This window comes from Aquarana catesbeiana, linkage group LG12 (genome assembly GCF_042186555.1).
Source record: "Aquarana catesbeiana isolate 2022-GZ linkage group LG12, ASM4218655v1, whole genome shotgun sequence".
NCBI classification, from domain to species: Eukaryota; Metazoa; Chordata; class Amphibia; order Anura; family Ranidae; genus Aquarana; species Aquarana catesbeiana.
In genome coordinates, this window is record NC_133335.1 from 25118004 (window position 1) to 25138977 (window position 20974).

The 20974-nt window shown below is 42.0% G+C and overlaps 1 protein-coding gene across 2 annotated transcripts in view; it reads left to right on the forward strand.

Annotated features, from left to right (window-relative positions):
- The first annotated feature begins 696 nt into the window (after positions 1–696).
- LOC141114014 (tyrosine-protein kinase Srms-like) overlaps positions 697–20974 on the forward strand; it is a 36756-nt gene continuing 16478 nt past the window's right edge. For both annotated transcript variants that reach the window (XM_073607435.1, XM_073607436.1), the window contains exons 1-7: positions 697–1109; positions 8108–8335; positions 13435–13547; positions 14319–14482; positions 17080–17239; positions 18069–18227; positions 20283–20458. In XM_073607435.1, coding sequence (XP_073463536.1) covers positions 886–1109; positions 8108–8335; positions 13435–13547; positions 14319–14482; positions 17080–17239; positions 18069–18227; positions 20283–20458 — 1224 coding nt within the window. In that variant the 5' untranslated portion in view covers positions 697–885. The remainder of the gene's footprint in view (positions 1110–8107; positions 8336–13434; positions 13548–14318; positions 14483–17079; positions 17240–18068; positions 18228–20282; positions 20459–20974) is intronic.

Below are 20974 nucleotides of genomic sequence, written 5' to 3' on the forward strand. Positions count from 1 at the left end.
AGCAAACCAATCAATACACGCTTATTAGGATTTTTTTACCAAAAATATGTAGCAGAATACATATTGGCCTAAATTGATGACGAAATTATATTTTTTCCATTTTTTTTATTGGATATGTTCTATAGCAGAAAGTAAAAAAAATATTTTTTTTTTCAAAATTGTCGGTCTTTTTTTGTTTATAGCATGAAAAATAAAAACCGTAATGGTGATCAAATACCACCAAAAGAAAGCTCCATTTGTGGGGAAAAAAAGAACATTTTGGGTACAGCGTCGCACGCAATTGTCAGTTAAAGCGACGCAGTGCCGTATCGCAAAAAATGGCATGAAGGGGGGTAAACTTTCCGGAGCTAAAGTGGTTAAACAACACTGGTCATTATTGTAAATTATGTATAACAATAATGTTATACCCAAAAACAATTCAACAACTTTATTTAAAAAGCAGCATTTCTCCCATACAGATTTTGTCTAAGCAGCTCAATAGACAAACCGGAGAGTTTTCCGGTAATTATGGGAAAAGTCAACTTCAATGAAATCTAATCACTAATTGCAAATGTCTAAATTAATTCAAGTCCTATTCCCTTCTAAGATAGGAGAAAGCAAAAGTGACATGACAATGTTGCTACTGTCCCCTCCCTCCTACTGATTTCTCCTTTGCTTTGCCAAGAGATATAAATCTTTCAGCAATGAGGAAGTATAATCAGAATTGCATCCAGTAATCACGTAAGACCAGCCGTTGGCATTTTCATAATCCATGCACCTCTTTCTTATGAGTGATGCCTCATTTGAAATTTTCTGGCTGGTAAAACTGACACTTGTTTTTCCTGGCCTTGTAACTGTTGGGACTTCTATTCGGATCTGGTTATCTCCTGGTCATCCCAAGGCTACATGATCATGAGCGAGCCGGTACATGCGTACATCGCTCTGTTTGACTTCAATAGCCCAGTGAAGGGCGACTTAAGTTTCAAGGCTGGGGACCGGCTTCAGGTTGTGAAAACAGAAAAAGGATGGTGGCAGGCCGAGAAGATAAACTCGGACGGCAGCATAACCGGCGAGAAAGGACTAGTACCGTCAAACTATCTAGCGGAGGAAGGGACAAAGGAGAACAAGACGTAAGTAGAAGCACTGGGCTCATGGAAAGGTCAGGAAGGCCAGTAAAAAAAAAAAATCATAAAGGGCAGCTACCTTCTCCTTGGTTAAAATTGAGCTGTGGGTGGGGCAGAGTGATGACTTGTGAATGAGTCACAATTTGCATATCAAATGTGATCTGGCGAGTGTAAGACACCAAAAGATTCCTCATATTCAATGTAAGATCTTAAAACTTACATTCAGCCTACAGGTAAGATATAAAGCCCCTTTGTCTACTATGTTCATGTAGTGATTCTTTTTTTATGGCACACGTGTTCAAAATATGCATTTTCCAATGCACATGTATGTGCGTTACTGCACATTTCCTCATTATTTACAGAAAAGTGCAACCTTTTGGTACAATCAGGGGTCTCTTTGTAAGGCAAAAATGTCCCTTTGCCTGATGAATGGATCCCTGGTGGTCCCGAAACGTTGCACCTTTCTGTCAGACATGGTGTGTTTGCAGAAGTTTGAGGTGTAATGGCAACAACCTGCCCCCTGATGCATTTACAGGCTTGGCCCCAACCAGTGACCATATACAGTATATGACTTAGTCTGGGTACATTTATAAATGAGTGTAGGGCCGGAGTAATGGGCCGGCTTCACACATTTTTGTACCTGTCCACAACAAAGGCCCCTTCCACGGGGCGTTGGAGTCTGCCTTTTTAGTGAGGAATCTGTCTGCTGATCCCCACTGAGCAGGCGGATGGCTGGTCCGTGTCCTCTCCGCTTATGCAAAGTGGACACAGACACAGCCCACTCTCCTCTTTGGGCAGTCGGATGTCAACAGAACGCCTGTCCGTTTACACCCGTCTGCCATCCAATCCGCCAGACAGATGAGGAATGGAACCCCATCCATCTGTTTTAGTGGATAGGATCAGATTGGATGTCAGCAGTCTCTCTATAAAAGATACTGGAGGGTCCGATTGGGTCTGCCTGAAAACCTGATTGGTCCGCTAGTGTGAAAGGGGCCAAATACTTCTGTTTTTGTTAAATATTATATAAAGTTAGATTCTAAGTGCTGGCATACAAGGGATGCCCCGCAAGCAAGTTTTGACCCATATGCTCTCTAATAAAAGGAGAGGCTAGGAGACAGAGCAGGAGGGAGTCCTACAAAGGCATTGTCCTAAAGTAAAAAGAAGTAAGGTAATATCTAGAGCATTTTTTTGATTTTGTATAAAGTAAGAAAGAGTTAGAACCGGTGCTGGGTTTTTATAGCTGTCTGTGCCCCTGGCTGAAGATATTTCCTCTTAAGCTGGCCATAGACGATTATTTTTATTCATTCAGTCAAATTTTGACTCCCTGCCATCCATCCCTTATCCTACCACTCCCATCATTTGGCAATCTAAGACCCCATACACACTATACAACTTTTGTTGTCCGATTTCCTTCAGATTTACCAAAACCATGTAGTGCAAGGGTCTGCCTGATTGCATACAAATTGAAAGCCTTAAGGTTTGACATCATATTATATGGTTTTGGTAAATCTGAAGGAAAAAATCTACAGAAAATTGTATAGTGTTTATCCAGCTTTAGAATTAAAAAAAAAGACCTATTTTATTGGACTCAGTCGCATCGGTTAAAGCTGACCCCATTACTCTTTATTAAACATTAAAAAAACAAAAAACAAGAGGTGTGCTCATAGACACTAAAGGGACGCTTTGGCCAGTGAAGGATTACAAGGGGCAGTGGGTGCCCAGGGCTCGAGACTCCGAAGGGGCCCATAGGCTTGATAATAAATGTTCTGCACTTCAGTGTCATTTAGACTAGAGTTAGTCAATTCTAGCTTAGCAACTCTTTCAACATTTTTTTGTAGGCTTCCTATTCATTTGTGGGAAACACTTTAGACACAATACTTCCTTTTAACCGTCCCTGGAAACATTGTTTCAAAATGATCTGCCACCGCTGCATGTGCAATTAGCTAAAAGCATACCTCTACAAAAGCTCCAATTTAGAATCCGGATTTTGCGCTCCAGAAATGTTTTACCGACCTCATACATGATTCCACCAAACTGGCAAGAAGAGAGGGGGGTATGCAGGTCAAACAAAATGGTGCTGCACTGTCCAATATCCTACAAAATATACCGTATGTGCTTGTAACTATAAAACATACACTTGTATCTTATCTCAAGGTGGTATAAACAAACAAAATATAGATAGATAGATAGATAGATAGATAGATAGATAGATAGATAGATAGATAGATAGATAGATAGATAGATAGATAGATAGATAGATAGATAGATACAAACTACAGTCAGGTCCATAAATATTGGGACATCAACACAATTCTAATCTTTTTGGCTCTATACACCACCACAATGGATTTGAAATGAAACAAACAAGATGTGCTTTAACTGCAGACTTTCAGCTTTATTTTGAGGGTATTTACATCCAAATCAGGTGAATGGTGTAGGAATTACAACAGTAATATGTATATGTGCCTCCCACTTTTTAAGGGACCAAAAGTAACGGGACAGATTAACAATCATCCATCAAACTTTCACTTTTTAATACTTGGTTGCAAATCCTTTGCAGTCAATTACAGCCTGAAGTCTGGAACGCATAGACATCACCAGACGCTGGGTTTCATCCCTGGTGATGCTCTGCCAGGCCTCTACTGCAACTGTCTTCAGTTCCTGCTTGTTCTTGGGGCATTTTCCCTTCAGTTTTGTCTTCAGTACGTGAAATGCATGCTCAATCGGATTCAGGTCAGGTGATTGACTTGGCCATTGCATAACATTCCACTTCTTTCCCTTAAAAAACTCTTTGGTTGCTTTCGCAGTATGCTTTGGGTCATTGTCCATCTGCACTGTGAAGGGCCGTCCAATGAGTTCTGAAGCATTTTTCTGAATATGAGCAAATAATATTGCCTGAAACACTTCAGAATTCATCCTGCTGCTTTTGTCAGCAGTCACATCACCAACAAATACAAGAGAACCAGTTCCATTGGCAGCCATACATGCCCACGCCATGACACTACCACCACCATGCTTCACTGATGAGGTTGTAAGCTTTGGATCATGAGCAGTTCCTTTCCTTCTCCATGCTCTTCTCTTCCCATCACTCTGGTACAAGTTATTCTTGGTCTCATCTGTTCATAGGATGTTGTTCCAGAACTGTGAAGGCTTTTTTAGATGTCGTTTGGCAAACTCTAATCTGGCCTTCCTGTTTTTGAGGCTCACCAATGGTTTACATCTTGTGGTGAACCCTCTGTATTCACTCTGGTGAAGTCTTCTCTTGATTGTTGACTTTGACACACATACACCTACCTCCTGGAGAGTGTTCTTGATCTGGCCAACTGTTGTAAAGGGTGTTTTCTTCACCAGGGAAAGAATTCTTTGGTCATCCACCACAGTTGTTTTCCGTGGTCTTTCGGGTCTTTTGGTGTTGCAGAGCTCACCGGTGTGTTCTTTCTTTTTAAGGATGTTCCAAACAGTTGATTTGGCCACACCTAATGTTTTTGCTATCTCTCTGATGGGTTTGTTTTGTTTTTTCAGCCTAATGATGGCTTGCTTCACTGATAGTGACAGCTCTTTGGATCTCATATTGAGAGTTGACAGCAACAGATTCCAAATGCAAATAGCACACTTGAAATGAACTCTGGACCTTTTATCTGCTCCTTGTAAATGGGATAATGAGGGAATAACACACACCTAGCCATGGAACAGCTGAGCAGCCAATTGTCCCATTACATACGTTCACCTGATTTGAATGTAAATACCGTCCAATTAAAGCTTAAAGTCTGCAGTTAAAGCACATCTTGTTCGTTTCATTTCAAATCCATTGTGGTGGTGTATAGAGCCAAAAAGATTAGAATTGTGTCGATGTCCCAATATTTATGGACCTGACTGTATATCACCAAAAGTATTGGGACACCTGCCTTTGAAATACTACAAAATGAAAGGGCCCTCAAGGTATCGCCTAACACAAAATTATAATGATCAAAAAAGTAAAAAAGAAAGCAAACTTAGTTGAACTATTGAGATTTGTCAAATGCAAGTAAGAGGGAAAATGAATGGAGTGGGAGCCTTCAGTAAATGCATAATTAGAACTGAGAATAAAAAAACCTGTCTCGGCTCAACCAGCCCAAAAGCATAAAAATAGAAATAGCCCGCTGCATGTATCAAAGACATCAAACAATTTTATTAGATAAACCACAAATGTACGTTTAAAACAATGACGATCAGACACAAACAAACACTAATAAAAACAAGCCAAGTCCACCATGTGCAGACCCATGAATAAGGCCAAGATAACAGCGGCATGTGGCAATTGTGTAATAATAAATCTAGTGTTGAGAGTTATACCCTTCAGTCCACAAAACCTCTCGAAGGAGAAGTCCAGCCTGAGCTCGTTTGGTTGGGCTTCTCCTAAGGGTCACATGAGTGCAAACCATTTTGCACTCCTGTGACCCGTTTTCAGCAGAGAGCGACTGAGGTCCACTCTCTGCTGACGTCACCAAGATCAGTGACAGACAGCAGCTCTCTGCTCGGGGAGGTGAGAGAACTGAGCCATCGGTGGTGTTCGGTGGCTCGGTTCTTAGTGAAGAGGAGTTCGGGGGACAGATGCTGCATCCACCTAAGTATGAATAGGGGATAAAGAAAGAAGTCCCATACTTCTCTTTTAAGAATGAATAGCGTGTGCACCTATGGAGGCCAAGATATATAAACTGTCAATGCTCATGGAGTAAAATGTGCATATCCCCAATGTCAGTGTTCTGCATAGTTGGATTCAATAGTGATAAGGGTTACTGGTCACATATAAACAAATTGTGTTGATAATGTCCTGATGGTGTTTGGACAACCCAAGAAGGGGAAAACGTTTCCAATGGTATAGCGGAGGTACTGCATGAGCAGGCCGTTTCCTCGGTGTGCACCTACTGGTGATGTCGGCGAATGTGGATACAGTGTATATCTCCTAAACTGTGCAAGTTTAGGAGATATTCACGGTACCTACAGGTAAGCCTTTTTATAGGCTTACCTGTAGGTAAAAGTGGTGTAACAGGGTTTACAACCACTTTAATTTTCTGCTAACACCGTCACATAATTTCTAAAAAAAAAATATTTTTCTGATGGTGTTACAAAGCTCCTCCGGCATCAAATATTTTATTTTGACAAGACACAATGCTTGTCTATCACAGGTATTGTGGAAATACTTTGATAGTAATAATAAGAGATATTGATGTCATGTACCATGTCTTCGATTTCATTGATTTCACATGATGAGATCTAGATGCTGTGAGTGTTTGTAACTTAAATGTATGTACAGTGCCTTGCAAAAGTATTCACCCCCTTGGCTTTTTACCTATTTTGTTACATTACAGCCTTAAGTTCAATGTTTTTTTTTTAATCTGAATTATATGTGATGGATCAGAACACAATAGTACAAGTTGATGAAGTAAAATTAGAAAAATATATACATAAAATTATTTTTCAGAAATAAAAAACTGATAATTGGCATGTGCGTATGTATTCACCCCCTTTGTTATGAAGCCCATAAAAAGCTCTGGTGCGACCAATTACCTTCAGAAGTCACATAATTAGTGAAATGATGTCCACCTGTGTGCAATCCAAGTGTCACATGATCTGTCATTACATATACACCCCTTTTTGAAAGGCTCCAAAGGCTGCAACACCTAAGCAAGAGGCACCACTTACCAAACACTGCCATGAAGACCAAGGAACTATCCAAACAAGTAAGGGACAATGTTGTTGAGAAGTACAAGTCAGGGTTAGGTTATAAAAAAATATCCAAATCTTTGATGATCCCTAGGAGCACCATCAAATCTATCATAACCAAATGGAAAGAACATGGCACAACAGCAAACCTGCCAAGAGACGGCCGCACACCAAAACTCACGGACCGGGCAAGGAGGGCATTAATCAGAGAGGCAGCAGAGAGACCCAAGGTAACCCTGGAGGAACTGCAGAGTTCCACAGCAGAGACTGGAGTATCTGTACATAGGACGACAATAAGTCATACGCTCCATAGAGCTGGGCTTTATGGCAGAGTGGCCAGAAGAAAGCCATTACTTTCAGCAAAAAACAAAATGGCATGTTTTGAGTTTGCGAATAGGCATGTGGGAGACTCCCAAGGTGTATGGAGGAAGGTGCTCTGGTCTGATGAGACTAAAATTGAACTTTTTGGCCATCAAATAAAATGCTATGTCTGGCGCAAACCCAACACATCACATCACCCAAAGAACACCACATGGTGGTGGCAGCATCATGCTGTGGGGATGTTTTTTCAGCAGTCGGGACTGGGAAACTGGTCAGAGTTGAGGGAAAGATGGATGGTGCTAAATACAGGGATATTCTTGAGCAAAACCTGTACTACTCTGTGTGTGACTTGAGGCGAGGACGGAGGTTCACCTTCCAGCAGGACAATGACCCCAAACACACTGCTAAAGCAACACTTGAGTGGTTTAAGGGGAAACATGTAAATGTGTTGGAATGACCTAGTCAAAGCCCAGACCACAATCCAATAGAAAATCTGTGGTCAGACTTTAAAGATTGTTGTTCACAAGTGCAAACCATCCAACTTGAAGGAGCTGGAGCAGTTTTTCAAGGAAGAATGTGCAAAAATCCCAGTGGTAAGATTTGGTAAGCTCATAGAGACTTATCCAAAGCGACTTGGAGTTTTGATAGCCGCAAAAGGTGGCTGTACAAAGTATTGACTTCAGGGGGGTGAATAGTTATGCACATTGACTTTTTCTGTTATTTTGTCCGATTTGTTGTTTGCTTCACAATAATAAAAAAAAACATCTTCATAGTTGTGGGCATGTTCTGTAAATTAAATGATGCAAATCCTCAAACAATCCATGTTAATTCCAGGTTGTCAGGCAACAAAACATGAAAAATGCCAAGGAGGGTGAATACTTTTGCAAGGCACTGTATGTCTTAAAACTAAATAAAACAGATTATATAAAAAAAAAAAAAAAAATAAATAAACTCTTATTTTGGTTGCTGTTTCTACTTAGGGATGATGGAAATAGTGGTCTGTCGGACAAATACGTGAGTGTAATAGACTTCCAGGCCACAGCCGAAGATGACCTCACAGTTAAAGCCAGGGAACGGCTCCAAGTTCTTTCGATGGAAAAGGATCGCTGGCTGGTGAGCAGGGTGCAGGTGACTGGAGATGAGGACACTCTAATGGGATACGTGCCTTGTGTTCACCTGGTCAAAGAAAAGCCAGTGGAAGAGCAGAGGTAAGTCAAGCAGACAGAGAAGATTGGGATATGGAGGTCTTGCTAATTAGTCAATTGATATGGTTTAACCTTATTTTTAAAACTTTTACTCCAAAACTTTATGAGGATTCCAATACAAAAGGTTCCACAAAAGAAGTTACAAAGTACCATCACAAAAGAAGGGTAGAAGGGTAAGACAGTAGTAATGGTTGCATACATCACAATCTGTTCATTAATCACTGTTGTGGACTCGTTCTAAGAGCCTAGGGCTGATACAGCTTTAAACTTTGCTACTAAAAAAGGAACCAAGGATTTGTGCTGATGGGCTTTTGTTCATTTCAAGCTCGTTTCGTCATCCCATACAAGTCAATAGGAGTACATAAACCATTTGAAGCAGGGCAAATGAAAGCCAGAAAGAACTCAACTGCAGGTCAAATGCACCCGTCAATAAGTTCTGAATAGTCTACGAAGCATCTCAAGCTAATTTCAAACTGAAATCATCCATATAAAGGCCAACACCAGCTGACAAGAACCTTTGAAATCATTTCAGGCCTAATAACTAATGCTAACTTGTCATGGTTTTTCTACATCATAAACCAGGTTTTCTAAGGGAATAATACTACGATGTGTGAGTGTTTTATGACTGTAAGAAAAGTCCAGTACATATCAGAATGAGAAGACCAGTTGCAATAAAACGGAGAGCGGCGCTTAGGGGAATAACTCACAATTCAATGTAGTTAAAGATGTGGCTGAGGAGAGGTGCCAATAGTGTCTGTTTAAAGGGTGAAGTGCGGCTTGGCGGGTCCGGTCCCAAGTGGGAAGGCTTCTTTCCAGGTTAGCAAGTCCCTAGCCAGTCCCTTCTTATCTGAAACCTTTCCCTAACAAGGTGGGGGTCTCTCTCCCTACAGTAGCCACTAGCAAAAATGCTTGCCAAAACCTGGGGGCATGAGCTTATATATCCCATTTTGACTCAAAATGGCCACCAAGGGTCACATGGCTGCAGCGTAGCGAACCAAAATGCTCCTCCATTGACCCAAAAAACCATAGAGAAACTATGTTTCCCCTTGACTTCCTCTCCAGGCTGTGGTACCACTCAACTCAAGTGCCACCTACAGTGGAGAAAACAGACTGTGCCTGCCTACAAGCATGCTCATAATTTTGAGCAAAAGCTCATGGCAAGATGTGTATGAGCATACACACACAAATATATTAGCATGTATGTTTAGCAGCATGTGCATAGGCGCACTGACATTGGTGCCAAACGACCTATTTAAGCTGGACTGTGACATGAACAGATTGCTGAGTTATCTTCAGCTAGCTCCTGCTTTACCTGTGCCCTGAGCTACTATGGTTGCCTTCTCGTGAATGACCTGACTTGCCTCTGACCTGTCTTTGGATTGTTGCCTACCCGTTTTGACCTCGGCTTGTACCCTTACTCTGCCTCTGGCCTACATTCCTGCACCTTGCTGATCAGCTATAAAAGGCCCCTGATTTGTTTCCTGACTCTGCCTCTACCTGATGTATATGTACTATGCTGCCTGACTGTTCTAGTTTGCTGGTCAAGTGTCACAGTTTTTCGGCCTCTGGTCCCTGTTTGGTGACCCACAGTCATCTGTATCCACCAAACAACTGCTGGCACTACCCTACAATGGCCCTTGTGCCACTCTGTGTCCTCAAATCACCTGTTACCACTACTAGGGGTGTTGGTCAAGAGGTGCACAAAAAGACCCCTCTCCAGCAAGATCTCCACCAGGTACGTGGCAATGATCATGGACATCTTGTGGGAAGATTATGTAACACACATACAGTACATGTCTGGAATGCCATTCCTGTTTTGACAAATTGTTTTAATTTAATGTGCAGACAAACTGTACTAACTGTAAAGTCACAGTAGTAAAGCTGGCCAAAGATGGGTGGCATCTTGGCCAGTACAGCAGGGACTGGCCAAGGTTCTATCCATCTGTAGGCAGGCTGATCATCGATAGATTTGGGTAGAACCAGCATGTCAGATTTTAAGTAAGCGATCATTGCCAGTGGCTATAGCCACTAGTAATAATCACTGTGTTCTCCTGGGAGAGATTGGCTCTGCTGACTGTGTTGAAGAGGGAATCCAGCAGTTTTCTTTCCCACAACCCGTGGTTGATGGAAAGAAAAATCGCATAATCTATGGCCTGCCACTGTGACAGTAGGCTGCAACACAAATTAGATTTATCGGTAAATCTTTTTGTTTGCAGGGTCAGAGAATTGACACATTCAATACACCACAACCGGCATACAGTTTGGCCTACAGAAACCCTAGCAAGATAATCATTAATGTACTCTGTTATCTTCCCAGAAGATGTCCATGGTTGGTCATAGAGTACTAAGGTCTGAGCAGAGGTCAGCTTGGCAAAATGGATGGGTATAGTCCAACTCTCTTGATGAGAGTTTGTGACAGCCCTTTGGGGAGGGGTGGGGGGAACGGAGGAGCATTTCAACTGAAAGAAGAGGAGTCAGCACAAGGGACACATCCTACTGACTCTAAGCTTAGTCCCTTATGCTGATTTGTCTGTTTTTAATTTTAGGTACACTTAGCTTAGCCTCTTGTTTCACTAGCTGAATGGTTGATTTATGGAACATCAGATCCCAGCGTGTACAGGGGGTATAGAAAAGAATCACATCCCTTTAAAATAATCACATTTTGTTGCTTTGCAGCCTAAAATGAAGACAGACACACTTTTTGTTTTATCCAGCTGTATTTACTAGTGAAACTCATAATATCCAAGGAAAAGATATAACACCATGTCAGAAAAAAATTTAAATAATCAAAACAGAATCACTGAGTTGGAAAAAGGATCACCCCCCTTATGTCAGTATTTTGTTGAACCACCGTTTGCTTTAATTACAGCCTTTAGTCTGGTGGGATATGTCTCTACTAACTTTGCACATCTAGAATTTGCAATATTTGCCCACTCTTCTTTGCAGAACTGCTCAAGTTCAGTCAAATTCGATGGTGACCGTTTGTGGACTGCAGTCTTCAAGTCATTCCACAAATTTTCAATGGGGTTAAAAGCGCAGTTCTTACTTAAAAAAAAAAAAAAATTAAAGTCAGCAGCTACAAATACTGCAGCTGCTGACTTTTAATAATCGGACACTTACCTGTCCCAGGGTCCAGTGATGCAAGGGATCAAAGCCCCGCTCGCCCCCCCCTCCGCTCGGTGGTGCTGGCATCTTAACTGTGGGCACCTGGCTGTGGCTTCACAGCTGGGCACCCACTGCGCATGCGCGAGCCACGCCGCGCGCCGTCACTGGCTGCACAATCATCTGGGACCGGTCACTTGTCCCAGATGATTGACAAGAGGGAAGGGGAGAGGCGATCTCCCTTCCTGCGCCGAGGGAAGTGACGTCAGGAGCCCAGGCGCCGAAGGAGGCAGACTACGAGGTACCCCCTAGCAACAGGCATTTAGAGGTGAGTAAAAAAAAAAATTTTCTCCAAATGTTTTTTTTAAATTTTTTGTAAGCACATTAATATATTTATTTTTTTTGGGGGGGGGGGGGGGGGTGGAACTCCACTTTAAGTCTGGGCTCTGACTAGGCCATGTAAAGACATTCACCTTTTTCTTTTTTTTTTTTTCTTGTTCAAGTATTTTATTGAAAGAACAAAAGTTTCAGTACAAAGATACAAAAATGCAAGGTACATATGTATAATAAGTACAATGTAACAAAGGTAAAGCATGGAAAAGACCATGCTGGGTTAAAAGAGGATACACGGCAAACATCAACGGGAGGATAATCCTCCATAATGCTACACAAAGGTAGGCTGAAATTCTAGGTGTAAGCAACATATGACCAGTCTATCCTGACAAGTGCTCCAGTCCCTGCTGCAGAGAACACCCCCATAACAGGATATTACCACCTCTGTGCTTTACTGTAGTTATGGTGCTATTTGTATGGTGAGCTGTATTGGATTTCCGCCAGACATATCGTTTGGTGTTGAGTGTTGAGGCCAAATTATTCAATTTTAGTCTCATCTGACCAGAACACCTTTTTCCATGTGGCCTCAGAATCTTCAAGGTGCATTTAAGGTGGTAAGATGAGACCAAAATTGAATTATTTGGCCTCAACACCAAACGATATGTCTCGCGGAAATCCAATACAACTCACCATGCAAAGAACACCATTCCTACAGTAAAGCATGGAGGAAGGAGGAAGGAGAAAAAGGTGAATGTCCTTGCATGGCTTAGTCAAAGCCCAGACCTAAACCCCATTGAAAATCTGTGGAATGACTTGAAGACTGCAGTTCACAAACGGTCACCATCAAATTTAACTGAACTCAAGCAGTTCTGCAAAAGAAGAGTGGGCAAATACAGTGGAACCTTGGTTTACGAGTAACGCGGTTAACAAGCGTTTTTTTTTTTTTTTAATTCTGACTCGGTTTGCAAGTTTTCTCTCGCAAAACGAGCAGAATTTAAGGTAATGGGGTGTGCAGTACCACATTTAGCCAGAGGTGCGGGGGCGCCGGGGACACTCAGAACGGTTCGGGGCCGTTCGGAAATACTCAGAATCACTTGGAAAATACTTGAAAACACTCGGAAATACTCCATTCCCAATTGTTTCCGAGCCTTTCCGAGACTTTCTGAGTTCAGCTGAGCTGTCCCCGAGTATTTCCGAGGCTCTCTGGCGCCCCCCCCACCTTTGACCACATGCGGTATTGCATGTAATAGAAGTCACTGCAGAACGAATTATCTTCGTTTCCATTGACTTCTATGGGGAAACTCGCTTTGATATGCGAGTGCTTTGGATTACAAGCATTCTCCTGGAACCGATTATGCTTGTAATCCAAGGTTCCACTGTATTGCAAAGTCCAGATGGGCAAAGTTATTAGAGACATATCCCAACAGACTAGAGGCTGTAATTAAAGTAAAAGGTTTAACAAAATACTGACACAAGAGGGGGTAATCCTTTTACCAAATCAGTGATTTTTTTTTTTTAATTTTATTTTATTTTTTCTGACATGTTGGTGTCACATCTGAGATATTATAAGTTTCCCTTGTAAATACAGCTGGATCTTTTCTATACCCACTGTATATTGTGATTTTCCTGATAATTTGCTCTGGAAAATTATTTTTGTGTCTTCCCAGCTGGTTTACTAAAATAGATGGCGCAGAGGCGGAGACCCTCCTCCTATCTGAAACAAACATAAACGGTTCTTTCCTCGTCCGACCCAGCAAAGACTCAGGATATTGTCTTTCAGGTGAGTAAAGCTTATAGTGAGCCTGCCACTTTTCAGCTTGCCTAATGCCGCGTACACACGAGAGGATATTCGACGGACTGAAGTCCAAAGGACTTCTCAACGGACTTTCGACGGAGTTCCGACGCAACGGACTTGCCTACACACGATCACACCAAAGTCCGACTAATTCGACGTACGGCCGGACTAGAATAAGGAAGTTCATAGCCAGTAGCCAATAGCTGCCCTTGCGTCCTTTTTTTTGTCCGTCGGACTACCATACTGATGAACGGATTTTTCAACCAGACTCGAGTCCGTCGGAAAGATTTGAAACATGTTCTATTTCTAAAGTCCATCTGATTTTTCGACAGCAAAGGTCCGATGAAGCCCACGCACGATCGAATTGTCTGGCGGATTCGTTTCGTCGGACCTTTGCTGTCGAAAAGTCCGCTCGTGTGTACACGGCATAACAGTTTGGCACAGATTGCGACTTTTTAACATTTAATTGCTCAATTCCCAAAGCTAGCACACAATGAAACGAAAAAAAAAGGGAAAGTTGTTTTCAGCTTTGTTCAAACAGCTTTAAAAAAACATAGTCACAGTGCTAAATTAGAGAGCCCTTGGGTGTCACATGGATGGGTAGATAGTGAGGGTAAATGTCCCCAATGGGGGTCATAGACCAAAAAAAAAAAAACATTTGACACAATGTTTAGCAGCCATTTCAAAACTTGTTAGGCCTAAAATGTTGAACTACAAGAGGCCAAGGCCAAGTCTTACATTTCCTTCTCCTTCCAGTAAGCAGGAACAAAGAGGTCCTCCATTACATTATCAAGAAAGAAGATACAGGAAAAGTCTTCATCTTTGAAGAAAGATTGTTTACCTGCGTCCACGATCTGGTCCATTATTACCGATATCACCTAAAAGACCACAACTGCCTACCGCTCACACCGTTTCTAAAAGTAAGAGATATCTAAACACAAAAAAATGCTACACAAAAAGGCAACCCTCTTAAATGACAGCTTTGTCTGCAGCAGTAAAGAATACATTACAGAGGAACCACAGTCTGCTCACATAATTTGTAATAAAAACATCCTTGCCATTCTGAAGCTTCCCTCTAACCACTTTGAATATTATTTTATATATACTGTGATTCTGTACATGCCAAATATACTGCCGAAATCTCCCTCCACTGAGTTTGGCTGCATCCATTTTAACTGTGGGCAGCTGAAGCTGCTGCCTGTTCACTTCCTGGATTTACACAGACACACCTCCAGCTCTGCAGCTCTCATTGGCCCTCTTATGACTCATCCCCCCTCCCTTCCGAGAGAGAGAGAGAGAGAGAGAGAGAGAGAGAGAGAGAGAGAGAGAGAGAGAGAGAGAGAGAGAGATGTGCATGATGTCACTGATGTCATAAGCAAAGGGTAATGCCCAAACAAGAAACAGGAAGTTGCTGTATAAGGTATTTACTGACAGAAAATAAATATTTTACTATCCAAAGTTAAAACAACAAGGGCAGAAGATTTAATAGATGGAGAGTTGAAAAAATGTCTGAGGTTCCGCTTTAACTGGTGTCCCAAGGCCAGTAATAGCCAAGTACAGGCGCATGTTAGTTCCCATGTGTGGTTGCTCCTCATTATTATCAGTTCACCCAAAATGTATAACTTTGATAGAAGCTAGAGAGTTAATCTGAGTCCTCATGTCTGCACAACTGCTGTGTTCATTATGTGGGGCTCCCAGCATCCCTTCTTCGAGTTCTTGGATCTGCACACCTACTGTGCCTATTATGAGGGGTTCACACCATCCCTGTGCTGAGTTCCTGGGTTTGGGCATCTGCAGTGCCCATTATGAGGGGTTCCCACCATCTCCTCGCTCAGTTCCCAGGTCTGTACACCTGCTGTGCCCATTATGAGGGGTTCCCACCATCCCTGTGCTGAGTTCCCAGGTCTGTACAACTGCTGTGTCCATTACCACCATATCTGCTCAATTTTATATTTATTTTATATTATGAAAAATGCAATAGGAGGAGCTGGGACACACAACGGTGGGTGGAGACACTCAAAACTCCCACATTAGCAGTGAGATCTCACTGTTGGAGTATTCAAGACATATACAGTGGGGACGGAAAGTATTCAGACCACCTTAAATTTTTCACTCTTTGTTATATTGCAGTCATTTGCTAAAATCATTTAAGTTCATTTTTTTTCCACTCTGCCATAAAGCCCCGACTGGTGGAGAGCTGCATTGATGGTTGACTTTCTACAACTTTCTCCCATCTCCCGACTGCATCTCTGGAGCTCAGCCACAGTGATCTTTAGGTTCTTCTTTACCTCTCTCGCCAAGGCTCTTCTCCCCTGATAGCTCAGTTTGGCCGGACGGTCAGCTGTAGGAAGGGTTCTGGTCGTCCCAAACATTTTCCATTTAAGGATTATGGAGGCCACTGTGCTCTTAGGAACCTTAAGTGCAGCAGAAATTTTTTTGTAACCTTGGCCAGATCTGTGCCTTGCTACAATTCTGTCTCTGAGCTCTTCAGGCAGTTCCTCTGACCTCATGATTCTCATTTGCTCTGACATGCACTGTAAGCTGCAAGGTCTTATAAAGACAGGTGTGTGGCTTTCCTAATCAAGTCCAATCAGTATAATCAAACATAGCTGGACTCAAATGAAGGTGTAGAACCATCTCAAGGATGATCAGAAGAAATGGACAGCACCTGAGTTAAATATATGAGTGTCACAGCAAAGGGTCTGAATACTTAGGACCATGTGATATTTCAGTTTTTCTTTTTTAATAAATCTGCAATAATGTCAACAATTCTGTGTTTTTCTGTCAATATGGGGTGCTGTGTGTAAATTAATGAGAAAAAAAAAGGAATTTAAATGAATTTAGCAAATGGCTGCAATATAACAAACAGTGAAAAATTTAAGGGGGTCTGAATACTTTCCGTGCCCACTGTAGGTAACCAGTGTTTAACTGTGCACACTAGGATCCATCAATACCTAAAATACCATTATTAGGTTGACTGATCAATTAATAGGAAACTGACATATCCCAGAGAACTTTAAAAAGAGCCTGAAACCATTTACTGTACATCAGCCCAGATGTGGAAAAACCTTATAATCTAATATATCCTTGTCACAGTCAACTAGACACACTTACCTGCCTGGAATTGAAATGATCTGCCAGTATGGTTTGGGGTTGTGGGAGGAAATCAGGGCATGCATGGCATTTCTAAGGATGGGTTACCCGATGGTGATAACAGTGGACCATGTCTGTGTAATGTGTGTTCACACACCACTTGTAGTCTCCACTGGAAACTCCAGTGACAGGGTGACATCAGATCTAAAAGAAAGGGACAGCGTTGTCACCTTATAAAAGGAAATGCCTGAACAGTCACCTTCATGGCAGGATCACCAGATGTTATTATAATGAAAGCTGCAGATTTTAAAAGACTAAAATTACTTGTGAAATTACATAAACATGTTACAGATCTTATGAGATTCTGGGGTAAAGATTTACATCTACTTTACGTGTACTGATCACAGGTATTTTGTTTTGGCAGGTTCCCAGCCAATCGGAGGACCCCGGGGAAAAGCCCTTGGCAGATTTTACATTAATGAAAAAAGTGAAAAGCAATAAGGCTGAGACTTTTGAGATATGCCTCTGGGAGGGAAAGTGGGCAGACGGAGACAGAAAAGTCCTTATCCAGACCATATCTGAAGGTGTGTGTGATTGGCTGTTATCAGCAACCTAAAGCCACTAATGCTATCCAGCAAACACTGCCGATGTGCTGAAGTCAGGTGTTCATTCCTTTTTCTTCACCAAATTGTGTGTAATCCACTGTATCCATGGCCACACTTAGCATACTTAGAATAGGAGGTCTCAAGTGCAGCCACTGAGGTCACCCAAGGGCCACAGATAATTATTAGCGAATGTAATGCCACATAAAGTTTCCAGAGACTGTAGACATTCTATCAAGAGATGGTCAAAGATTGCAAATATACTATAGGAGATGGTCAGAGACACTGCATATATATTATAGGAGATGGTCAGAGACACTGCATATATATTATAGGAGATGGTCAGAGACTGCAGACATACTACGGGAGACAGTCAGAGACTGTAGACATGCTACATGAAATAATCAGAGACCATAGACATACTACAGGAGATGATCAGAGACTGCAGACATGCTACAGGAGATAATCAGAGACCGTGAACATACTACAGGAGATGCTCACAGACTGCAGACATACTACATGAAATAATCATAGACTGTACACATACTACAGGAGTTATTCAGAGACTGCAGACATACTACAGAAGACAGTCAAAGACTGTGGACATACTACAGGAGACAGCCAGAGACTGCAGACATGGTACATGAAATAATCAGAGAACGTGGACAAGCTACAGGAGATGGTCATAAACTGCAGACATACTCCAGAAGATGGTCAGAGACTGCAGACATACTTTAGGAGATGGTCAGAGACTGAGTTTTCTAAGACCATGTTCTCATTTCACTATCCTGTTCTCTATCTCACCCTACAGAGTTTTTTGAAAAGAACAACTTCATGAGGGGAATTGAGATTCACAAGACGCTAAGTCACAGGAATGTCACCAAACTGTATGCACTGTGTACCACACAGGATCCCATCTATGTTGTCACAGAGTTCATGGAGAAAGGAGACCTTCAAACCTTTTTGCATGGTCAGTAGAACAGTATAACCCTTTGAAAGTATCTCACAAATAATGACTAAATACAAATAAATGAAATGAAAAGATAGAAAGTTTTTTTCCGTCGAAAAAAAAAATGATTTTGCAAAAATTACCTCCCTCATTCCTATTTGAAATTCATTAGAGCATGGAACACTCACTGGGAGCAAAGAGGAGCAAAAGGACCCTGTAGCTTGGGAAGGTGGCAATTGAGTAAACTTGTTGCTTTGTCCTCCTTTGGAAAAGGACAGATTTATATAGAAACCCTCATGCAAATTCAAATATTGGAAAAAATATTACCACTCGTAAAGGAGAGATTTTGTAATTACCTGTCCTGCCACCCACACCACTGATCTTCACTCTCCTTAACAGTTACAGTGCCTGTTGAATCCCCTTAATTCGACACACTTCCGGGAGTGTCAGATTACTTCCAGTGGTTCCTTCCATTGGCCCTGGATCTCTAATGAGTACTGCCATAAAGGTTAGGTACTGAGCGAAGTTTAACGTTTAATGTATGCGTTGAATTACGTTGTAAGGTTTAATGAAGGAAATATGGAGTGTTAAGATCAGTCTAATACCCTGTACACACGATAGGATTTGCCGATGGAAAATGTGTGATAGGACCTCGTGTGTAGGCTCCATCACACATTTTCCATAGAAATTTCCGACACACAAAGTTTGAGAGCAGGCTATAAAATTTTCCGACAACAAAATCCGTTGTCGGAAATTCTGATCGTATGTACACAAATCCGACGCACAAAGTGCCACGCATGCTCAGAATAAATTAAGAGACAAAAGCTATTGGCTACTGCCCTGTTTATAGTCCCGGCCTACGTGTTTTACGTCACCGCGTTCAGAACGATAGGATTTTCCTACAACTTTGTGCGGCCGTGTGTATGCAAGACAAGTTTGAGCCAACATCCGTCTGAAAAAATCCATGGATTTTGTTGTCGGAAAGTCCGATCAATGTCCGACCGTGTGTACGGGGCATAAGGGTCATGTTAGTGGTCTAGGGTTGTTATGGGAAACCCTACCACTTCAGCCCCGGAAGATTTGGCTGCTCAATGACCAGGCCATTTTTTGCGATATGGCACTGCGTCGATTTAACTGACAATTGCATGATCGTGCGATGCTGTACCCAAACAAAGTTGACGTCCTTTTTTTTCCCCACAAATAGAGCTTTCTTTTGGTGGTATTTGATCACCTCTGTAGTTTTAATTTTTTGTGCTATAAACAAAAGAAGAGTGACAATTTTGAAAAAAAACACAATATCTTTTACTTTTTGCTATAATAAATCCCAAAAAAATATATTTTTTTCCTCAGTTTAGGCCGATATGTATTCTTTGGTAAAAAAAAAATCACAATAAGCATATATTGATTGGTTTGCGCAAAAAAGTTATAGCATCTACAAAATAGGTGATAGATTTATGGCATTATTATTTATTTATTTTTTTTTACTAGTAATGGCGGCGATCAGCGATTTTTATCAGGACCGCGATATTGTGGCAGACAAATCAGACACTTTTGACACATTTTTGGGACCAGTGACACTTATACAGCGATCAGTGCTGTATAAATGACACTGGCAGGGAAGGGGTTAACACTAGGGGGCGATCAAGGGGTTAACTGTGTTCACTAGTGTGTGTTCTAACTGCAGGGGGAGGGGACTGACTAGGGGAAGAGGGAGATCGGTGTTCATACTTAGTATGAACACACAATCTGTCTCTACTCCCCTGAAAGAACCGGGATTTGTGTGTTTACACACACACACACATCCCCGTTCTCGTTCTGTAACGAGCAATCGTGGGTGCCTGGTGGTCATCACTCCCACCGAGCACTTGCATCAGCTCCGGGGACACGCTTCGGGCGCCCGCACGCCGCCGGAGGCGTCTTAAAAAGCCGACGTACAGCTACGACGGCTCACGCAGGGGAGCCAACCTGCCGCAGTATAACTGCGGCGGCTGGTCCGGTAGCGGTTAATTTACATTTGTTTTTGATGCTTAAAGATAATGTTCTCCATTTATATTGCTTCCTCTCATTTCTCTACAGGTGAAGAAGGGCTTCATTTAGAGGAAGCGGAGCTCATGTACATAGCGCAGCAAGTGGCAGATGCAATGGCCTACCTGGAAGTGAAATGTGTTCGCCATCTTGACCTCAATGGTCGCAATATCCTGGTTGGCAACAATCTACTTTGCAAAGTCTCCCAGTTTGGACTTTCCAAAAAGGTTTGACACAAAAAAAAAGAATGAGCCTCAAATGCTAAATGTATTCTTTTTCTTCAGGAGGGAGATCCCCCCCATATAGTATTAGCCAATCTTTTTGTGACTCACATTTTTGCCTATAAGAGAGGCCAAAGTTAAGTAGCTGGAGCATGGCCAGGGAGGTTCCACCCACCATATACTAGTGGTCTGGTCTTTTTGCATCTCATATTTATGCAAGAGGGATGTACCACCCCCATATACTATTGGTTGGTCTTTTTGCATCTCACATTTATGCAGGAGGGATGTCCCACCCCCATACAATTTTGGCCAGTCATTCTGTGACTGAGATTTCTGCAAGAGAGGGTTCCCAACCCCCATATACTATTGATCAGTCTCTGTGCAACCCATATTTCTGCATGTTACTACCAGGAGTGATATGTAAATGATCTACAGGTGCTTTTCAAGCCCTCATTTCAGAAGAAAACTTTAGAAAGGATCGTACGGCACTATATACTGAGCCATTTGTTGCCAATATGTTCA